A 9985-nucleotide genomic window follows, 5' to 3' on the forward strand; every position below is an offset into this window, starting at 1 on the left:
ACTCTATACAAATAAAATATAATTAATCTTAATTGACAGAAAATCAGTATTAACAAAAATCTGGCAGGGTTAAAAAAAAGATCATGAAACCTCCATTTTCTAAAGAACTTTTCTTACCTCACACTCTAACTGTAGGAAAGTCTGTCCTCATGGTTCTTCTTAACAGACCAAAAACACGTGTGAAGCGAGTTCCTCTACCGAAGTGTGTTCTCTATATCCCTCTCTCCTCACACTCATCCACACATCCTTTTCTTCTATCGATTACTTGAGAGGCAGAGGCTCTGTCTGCAAGGAGCCTGAACAGGACATGACTAGTTCCTGGATTTGACCAGATGGGTTCGGTTCGACCTTTCATGAGTGACTTAGCGAGGGGTGAAGTAACTGTGTCAGAGGATCTGTGTCGGTGTTTGTGCCGATGTAGGACTGCAGAAGGAGCATTAATTTGTCAGGTCTTCTTGGCTTGATGTAACTTTAGCTCAGGTCTCATTCCAACATGAATAATGTAGGCACAGAGACACAGAAAGAGCAAGAGAGAGAGAGAGAGAGAGAGAGAGAGAGAGAGAGAGAGAGGGTGATGGATTCACATCTCAAACCTTAGTCAGATACAGCTGCTTTGAACACTACAGTAATACATCAAAGAGGTTTAGAGTATTCCAGAGCATGATGGGTAATAATGAATATCAATCAAATCTCAATCTGTAGTTTATTTAATCATTCACTGAAGGATTCCCAAATTTTCTGAATGCAATCTTGAGAATTGACTAAAATTAAACAACTCCAGTCATTTTTTAGCAGAACTTTCATAGCTGTTGTTATTAAATGACTCTGCGAGGGCGTAAATCTTCAGCAGCATGGAAAAGTATCCTGAGCTGTTAAATTATTGCTGTAATTTAATGTCAGCGCTAACGGAAGGTTAAGTAATCAAGCCAAATCGTTAACCAATCAGATTTTTAAAAACGATCAGGGAGGAGACGAACGCCTTCTACGTGGAATCTGACCACAACAGTAACAGGAGTAATTAAAAACAGCGTCATGAGGATGTAACTATAGAAGCCGAGCCCTGATGTGACCTACTGTCTTTAAAACTACTTTAGGTCAGGAAATTCACTCAGACTCGCTCCGGTTCTGGTGATTAAAAATGTAGTGATTAGTCATCATGCTGGTCCAAGAGTAAAGCTTTGCTGTTTGTGTGTCAGAGAGAGTCAAGATGATAAATGATGAAACCCCACTGAATGTCATGCCATTTTGAGAAGATGAATTATAATCATTTATATTTAAGTTGAAATGAAAGATAACACACTACAGCACACGCTGTGTTAGGGTAATAATCCACGACAGGTTGGTGTGAAACAGCCTGATTGTGAAGCCGGTGTACAGTATTTTACAGAATTCCTCTGACATCATAGAGATTTCCAAATAATCTATTTAAAAATCTTCTGTTCATCCATTTGTGGTTACCTTTAAGAACCTCAGGGAGACAAGTTACTTCCTGTTCTCACTTCTAGCAGCTACTCCTAGCGGTTTTCCCTCACCAGACTGTCTTGAAGTTAATAAGATGTTATTAAAAAACAATAAGTTAATGATGATAGTAATAAGAAGTTATAATAAGGAGATAAAATTGAAGTATAAACTCCTCAGTCCTGAAGAGGAAAATCTTTCTCTTGCACTGGAGACTCCTTCCATAAATGCTGCATAGGGAGCTTCACCATATCAACTGCTATATTTTTTTTATTTTCTTTAAATAACTTATTATTAGTCTTAGATTACGCAACCCCTGTAGCTATAGAAACATTTTTTTTCCTAGAGGCGGAGCTACCGCCAGAGCTGCTGTTCAAGATAATGAATCAATGCTGTGGTATAAATATCAACACTGATATATTTATATATATATATATATGCTGGTGTGAGTGTGTGTATGTTACACGACCTTTATTTTCTTTATCATTTCTAGCTGTAAGGGTGCGGATATCCGGTTGCCAGATCCTCATCTAATTCCTCCTGCGTGTAAGTTAATCCCGTCATTACCATGCATGATGCACAGGGAGGAAGCGGTTGCCGTGTCACAAGTAATCATGGAAAATAACCTTCTGACCTCTGATAAGGGCAACAATGGGTCCGGTGGTCAGAGTTAATTTGTTTTGGAGCAAGACTCGAGGGTCAAAAGGGTTCGAGCGAGTGATAAACATGTGAATATCTCTGAAATAAGTTTGAGTTTAGTGAAGAAGTGAAAAGACTGAAAGTGTAGCAGAGTGAACTGATAAAAAAAAAAAATAAATAAATATATATATACCTCTATCAGCCATAACATTATGACCAACTGCCTAATATTGTGTTGGTCCCCCTTTTGCTTCCAAAACAGCCCTGACCCTTTGAGGCATGGACTCCACTAGATCCCTGAAGGTGTGCTGTGGGATCTGGCACCAAGATGTTAGCAGCAGATCCTTTAACTCCTGTAAGTTGTGAGGTGGGGCCTCCATGGATCGGACATCTGTGGGATGTCCAGCACATCCCACAGATGCTAGATTGGATTGATATCTGGGGAATTTGGAGGCGGAGTCAACACCTCAAACTGGTTGTTGTGGTCATCAAACCATTCCTGAACCATTTCTGCTTGTTTTGCACAACACATTATCCTGCTGAAAACTCACTTAAATTAACTTTGGGGACAAAATGTTGACTTGCTGCCTAATATATCCCACCCAGTAACAGGAGAGGAGTTCATCAGTCTTATTCACTTCACCTCTCACTGCTCACAGTGTTATGCCTGATCAGTGTGTGTGTGTGTATGTATATATATATATGTGTGTGTGTGTGTGTGTGTGTCTGATGTGCATGTGTCAGATAAAAGTCGGATAAAGCTTTTGGTACAGAAACAGAAATTTTTAGCACTTACAAATATAAAAACCTATAATAATAATAATAATAATAATAATAATAATAATAATAATGATAATAATAATGTGGCTTAGTGGTTAGCACGTTCGCCTCACACCTCCAGCGTCCTGGGTTCACTCCCGCTGTGTGGAGTTTGTATGTTCTCCTCGTGCTTGGTGGGTTTCCTCCGGGTGCTCCGGTTTCCTCCCACAGTCCACAGACATGCTACTAGGCTGATTGGAGTCTCTAAATTGCCCGGAGTGTGTGTGTGTGTGTGTGTGCCCTGCGATGGGTTGGCACTCTGTCCAGGGTGTATCCTGCCTTGATGCCCGATGACTCCTGAGATAGGCACAGGCTCCCCGTGACCCGAGGATAGATTGGATAAGTGGTACAGACAATGAAATGAAAAAAATATATATAATAATAATAAAATCCCAATCTAACCTCTATGATAAGAGAGCTTTTCCCCTCAGAGTGAGTAGCGGATTGTAAATAGAGCTCTAGCGCCACCTGCTGTGTGAGAAAAACTTTACAAGGGATGGAACAAGTGTGCCAAAAGTCACGTGACTCATCATTATTTCAACAGGTTAATTCAACTCAGATAATCTTTCTGAAAATTGATGATCCATATTGATGCAACAGTTTAATGATTATTATTAAAAATGTCTCATGTTTTCAAAATGTCACTCTTCCAAAAAAAAGCCTCCTATCACTCATGTACTATGTGCAGATGTTTCCGCAGCTGTATTTTATAATTCATCCTGTATATGTTTTATGGACATGTTTATGTTTTATACAGTCATCAGCATTTTATCTCCTGTCCTTTGAAAACAACAACAACAACAACACAATGTTCTTTTAGTGTTAAGACTTTTATTGTGCGACCGGAAGTCATTTTATTATTTATACTATTTACCGTACACGACCGGAAGTCAAGAATGCTATGCAGTGAATCGGTATTTACATACACAGTGTATTTAATAATAATAATAATAATAATAATAATAATAATAACTCTTATCATTTCGCTGAAAATAATCTTTTTACATTTTTTTTCTTTTGCTGACATGGATTTTAATTTAAAAACAATTAAAAGAATTCTTGAAAAATTCAGATGATATTTAGATGAAGAATGGTGCATTAAAGATTTTTTTTGCGATTTATTTATGAATTAAAAAGAAACATAATAATTGCTTTATTTCTCACCAACTATAAATGTATAGACTTTAAATGTTACGTTTTATTTATAGATTTTATTACATTTATAATTTTACACTTATTATTATTATTATTATTATTATTATTCATTTTATTAAATTAAATTTTATTTTATTATGCTTCTTCGTAATTTATTTATTTATTTATTTTTATTTAAAAAACGTGACTTTTTTCTTTGATGAACCGAATATGACGTTGCAGTCCTGTAATCCTCCCCGCTTCCCGGTCGCGCGCGCTTTCGGTTGTGCACGCGCACGGGGCTGTGCAGATCCCGAGCGCAGAGAAAGCGCGTGAAGAAGAGGAAGACAGTGATGATGATGAACGGGACGGGCTCGTACGGAGCGGGCCGAACCGGGGCGGAATTCGACCCCATCACCTTCCTGAAGAGACCGCAGACCATCCTACGATTCCTGGCCTGGGTAAAAAACAAAACAAAACCGATATCCGTTTATTTATTTCTTATTTTTTTCTTTGTTTATTTATTTATTTTTCCTTGACTTCTCCTTTCTGCGGGTCTGTGGGAGGGATTTATTCCTCAACACTAATCTATAATAATCATAATAATAATAATAATAATAATAATAATAATAATCCTGTCATTTTGAGGCGTGTGTGATTGTACGTAGGATGCTGTTATAGTGGCGATGACGTCACATGTTGCCGTGGAAACGCCGAGCTCCATTTTAACGAGTGTCAATAATTAGATGCTAAAATAGAATAAAAAAATAATAATCAAATGTTATTAACTTACTAAGAGCTTGCGAGTAATAATAATAATAATAATAATAATAATAATAATAATAATAATAAATGTAATTGGTTGTAATATAAATAAAGTGGGATAATAAATGCTTAATTCAGTATTTAAAATAATAATAATAATAATAATAATAAGGTACAGTAAAAGTTTGCTGGGTTTGTGCAGTAATCAGGACAGTAATCTTGTAGAGTTGTGTTTATTCTCTCGTTCTCTCTCGGTATTTGTGTAGCTGTGTATTAAAGGATTAAAGCTGAGTAAAATTCAATCCTGTTGATTCTCTCAGGTTTTAAAGAGCAAACTGAAACCTGGAGATGTGTCTGAGTATTGTTATGATCTAACATTCCTCCCCAATGTCATCCTCTGAGCAGAGCACACTTCCTGTATGACGGACAAATCAGGAGATCGCCCTGATTACCCAGAAAGAGAGAGAAAGAGAGGGAGAGAGAGAGAGAAACAGAGAGAGAAACAGAGAGACAGACAGAGAGAGAGAGAGAGAGAGAGAGGGAGATAGGGAGAGAAAGAGAGAGAGAGAGAGAGAGAGAGATAGGGAGAGAAAGAAAGAGAGAGACAAAGAGAGAGAGAGAGAGAGAGGGAGATAGGGAGAGAAAGAGAGAGAGAGAGAGAGAGAGAGAGATAGGGAGAGAAAGAAAGAGAGAGACAGAGAGAGAGAGAGAGAGCTGTAGTGTAGAGTGATGTGGGCTTTTATTACTTTCTCTAATACATTTTACCACAATAGAATGTGTGTATGTGTGTGTATGTGTGTGTGTGTGTACTGATTGTTGGTCTGAACAACATCTTGTAAATCTAGAGGAAAATAATACTTTTACTGTATGTGCTAGGATGCATTATATAATTGAGTGTGTGTGTGTGTGTGTGTGTGTTCAGCTCTTTATAAATCAGGGCTTCCAGAGATGTTTCACATGAAAAGGTGTTAAATGTTCAGGTGATGATTATAAGAAACAGGAAGTGAAGTCTTTCAGCACATTTTGTCCTTTTGACCAATAAATGCTGTTACTATGACAACACCACAATGAATGAACATGTGTGTGTGTGTGTGTGTGTGATGTGCGTCAGCGTACAGCGAGGCGTGTCTCTAAATAGCACGAGCACATTTCAGACTAAATGGTAGTAAAAAGCTGGAGTTTATTCTTCTGTGTGTGTAGCATGTGTAGCATGTGAAGTGTGTGTTGCGTGTGAAGCGTGTGAAGCCTGTGTAGCGTGTGAAGCGTGTGAAGCGTGTGTAGCGTGTGAAGCGTGTGAAGCGTGTGTAGCGTGTGTAGCGTGTGTAGCGTGTGAAGGAATCGTGCAGATATCAAGCGTTAAAGAGTTAAAAGGATGTGAATGTGAAGAGCGAGGAATGAAAGCATACAAAACGTCTCACACACCTGTGCAAATTACTCCACATTCTGACACTCAGGTGGAAAATACAAAATAATTCAGCATGTGAGAGAGAGAGAAAGAGAGGGAGAGAGAGAGGGAGAGAGAGAGAGGGGGAAAGACAGACAGAGAGAGGGGGGCAGGAAGAGAGAGAGAGAGAGACAGAGGGAAAGACAGACAGAGAGAGGGGGGCAGGAAGATAGAGAGAGAGAGACAGAGGGAAAGACAGACAGAGAGAGGGGGGCAGGAAGAGAGAGAGAGAGAGAGAGAGAGAGACAGAGGGAAAGACAGACAGAGGGGAGGCAGGAAGAGAGAGAGAGAGAGAGAGACAGAGGGAAAGACAGACAGAGGGGAGGCAGGAAGAGAGAGAGAGAGAGACAGACAGAAAAAGAGAGACAGAGAGTGGGAGAGAGAGAGAGAGACAGATAGAGAGAGACAGAAGGACAGGGAGGGAGAAAGAGAGAAAGAGACAGATAGAGAGAGAGGAAAGGGAGAGAAACGGGGAGAGAGAGAGAGAGAGAGAGAGAGAGAGACAGAGGGAAAGACAGACAGAGAGAGGGGGGCAGGAAGAGAGAGAGAGAGAGAGAGAGAGAGAGACAGAGGGAAAGACAGACAGAGGGGAGGCAGGAAGAGAGAGAGAGAGAGACAGACAGAAAAAGAGAGACAGAGAGTGGGAGAGAGAGAGAGAGACAGATAGAGAGAGACAGAAGGACAGGGAGGGAGAAAGAGAGAAAGAGACAGATAGAGAGAGAGGAAAGGGAGAGAAACGGGGAGAGAGAGAGAGAGCGAGAGAGAGAGAGACAGAAAATAAGAGTGACAGTGTAAAACAGTATAGACATTAGCCCCGGGGCAGTTGTGGTCAGTTCCAGGTTTAAATTCGTCTCAGTGATGGATTTTGGATGGTTTTCTGAGTCGTAACTGAATGAAAAGAAACTCGTCTCCAGCTATTCGACTCTGTTTTTCCACTAGGGGGCAGAATGGAGCAGTAACCTCAGTGCTGTAACTCAGAATGATGAATGAATTTTAAAGGAAATGAATGAAATGAATCCACACAGCGATCACATGGTGATTTATAACACCAGACCGCGTCCAGGGAAGGAGTCTCCAGTGTCAGAAGTGAAGCTGTAACGTTTCTGCGGTGATGTTAGTAAACGTGTTGACGTGTTTTTCGTGTCTGCTCTCACACACACACACACACACACACGTTTTCTCTCTCTCTCTCTGGTAGGTTTTCTCCATGGTGGTGTTTGGCTCCATAGTAAACGAAGGCTACGTGAACATGGGCAGCGAGCGCCTGCACTGCGTGTTCAACAAAAACGAGGATGCCTGTAATTACGGCATCATCATCGGCGTCTTGGCGTTTTTAGCGAGCCTGTGCTTCCTGGCTCTGGACGTCTACTTCCCTCAGATCAGCAGCGTGAAGGACCGCAAGCGAGCCGTGTTGCTGGAGATGGGCTTTTCAGGTAAACGTACTATATATACAGTATACACGTGTACACGTGAAACGCACGTACGTGTAGCTAAACGTACTGGAGCTTTATAGCGACTCGATACGACACGTGGCGCTAACAATTCCTACTGAAAATGTTAAAGTGCTAGCATTTTCTAGTCTGGTTGCCAGTTTAAACAGGAAAAAACCCACATTTGGATGGATTTTTAAAACGTTTTTTTCCCCCATCATGCCTCTGCAGGATTTTGGGCGTTTCTGTGGTTTGTGGGATTTTGTTTCTTGGCCAATCAGTGGAGTCGCACCTCACCTAAAGAACTGCCCCTGGAGCAGGCATCGGACGCGGCACGAGCCGCCATCGCCTTCTCCTTCTTCTCCATTCTCACCTGGGTAAGATAAGCAGGACACACACACACACACACACAGACACACACACACACACATGCACACGCACACTCAGACACACACACACACACACACACACAGACACGCACACACAGACACACACGCACACACAGACACACACACACACACACGCACACACAGACACACACAGACACACACACACACACAGACACACACACACACATGCACACGCACACTCAGACACACACACACACACACACAGACACGCACACACAGACACACACACACACAGACACACACACGCACACACAGACACACACACACACGCACACGCACACTCAGACACACACACACACACACACAGACACGCACACACAGACACACACGCACACACAGACACGCACACACAGACACACGCACACACAGACACACACACACACACACGCACACACAGACACACACAGACACACACACACACACACAGACACACACACGCACACACAGACACACACACGCACACACAGACACACACACACACACACACACACAGACACACACACACACAGACACACACACACACACACACACACAGACACACACACACACACACACACACACACACACACACACACACACACACACACAGTATAAGTAGGATTTGACTGTGAACTCTGCGTTTCAGGGCTACTTGTGTCTGCTAAACCTGCAGAGGTTTAAAACCATTGCCTTTCTGGAGGATAGCCACAGGCTGCTGTCTAAACCACCTCCAACACCGGCGCTAGTGTAGCTCCGCCTTCACTTCCTAGCGCACTTCACCCTGCACTCATCTCTCCTCACTTTCTAATGCGCTTTAATAACCTCTGCCTACAACGTGTAACATACGCTACTCACATGTATTTCCACGTGAATTTCTGTTTCTTAAATTAAGTTTTAATAAAACGCCCATCAGAGTTAGCAGGAGTCTTTCCCGCCGCGGCAGGGACGCAGTGAACGGTACAGCGTTCACACAAACGATTAGTTTTGATTTTGTTAGCATTTGTGTCACGTAGCTTCGTCATCCCGGTCTCTCTCACTGCTGCTCTCTGATTGGATGTTGATAATCTCAACGCTAACGCTGAGTTCTAATAAAATGTGAAAAGTTTTATGAATTGTGTCGTCAGATCACCACAAAGTTCCGTTAATTACTGTACAAAAAGAAGTGGAATTTTAGCTGCGGTCTCAGCTTTACCTTTAACTGTTACAAAGCTCTGACACTGGAGACTCCTTCCACACATCATCCAGAAACTTCTCCTTAAACCGTGAAGAAAACTTCAACCAAAATGGTAAAAATATCAGTGATTGAGCCGCTAGGATAAAAATGAACCATATCAGACTCCAGAGTTTCTGACCAATCAGAAAGAAGTGGAGTAAAAGTCATTTGCAGCGTAGCTGTTAGCTAGAATTCTAACTCCGGCGCTAATGACTCGGCTTCTTAAGCTCAGCGCATTAACGATCACTAATTAACGATTCCTGTCTTGTGGTGAATTTTTACAAAAATGCTAACATATTAACGTGACTAATCTGCTGAATCTGGCTAGGCGGCGCTGACGGTGTTGGCGGTGCAGAAATTCCTGCTGGGGACCGACATGACGCTCTTCACCTCCCCCGAAGCCCCCAAACAGCCGTATCCTTCCAACGACGCCATCCACCAGACCACCATCGAAAAGAGCCCCACGCTGATCGAGACGGTGGAGACACGCCCACCCGGCTACCAGATCCCGCCCGCTTTTTAATCTTCTAGCCAATGAGATGAAGAGGACTGAGTGGCTTCCCGTCGAGGGTCAGGTGCAGTACTGTTTTCAACGCAACCTTGTCGACTTCCCCTTCGCTAATTCTGGGAGAATCCACGCTAACGATTCGTCTTTCAACAGCGGAAAGAAGGAGTTACACAATCACACTGGAAT

The 9985-nt window shown here is 42.0% G+C and overlaps 1 protein-coding gene across 2 annotated transcripts in view; it reads left to right on the top strand.

Moving 5' to 3' along the window:
- The first annotated feature begins 4322 nt into the window (after nt 1-4322).
- Nucleotides 4323-9985, top strand: part of syngr3b (synaptogyrin 3b) — a 9042-nt gene continuing 3379 nt past the window's right edge. The window contains exons 1-4 of one of the 2 annotated variants that reach the window (XM_058380929.1): nt 4323-4511; nt 7458-7692; nt 7921-8066; nt 8725-9612. In XM_058380929.1, the coding sequence (XP_058236912.1) occupies nt 4404-4511; nt 7458-7692; nt 7921-8066; nt 8725-8829 (594 nt within the window). In that variant the 5' untranslated portion in view covers nt 4323-4403 and the 3' untranslated portion in view covers nt 8830-9612. The other variant, XM_058380928.1, reaches the window with a different exon arrangement.

This window comes from Hemibagrus wyckioides, linkage group LG26, assembly GCF_019097595.1.
Source record: "Hemibagrus wyckioides isolate EC202008001 linkage group LG26, SWU_Hwy_1.0, whole genome shotgun sequence".
Taxonomy (NCBI): domain Eukaryota; kingdom Metazoa; phylum Chordata; class Actinopteri; order Siluriformes; family Bagridae; genus Hemibagrus; species Hemibagrus wyckioides.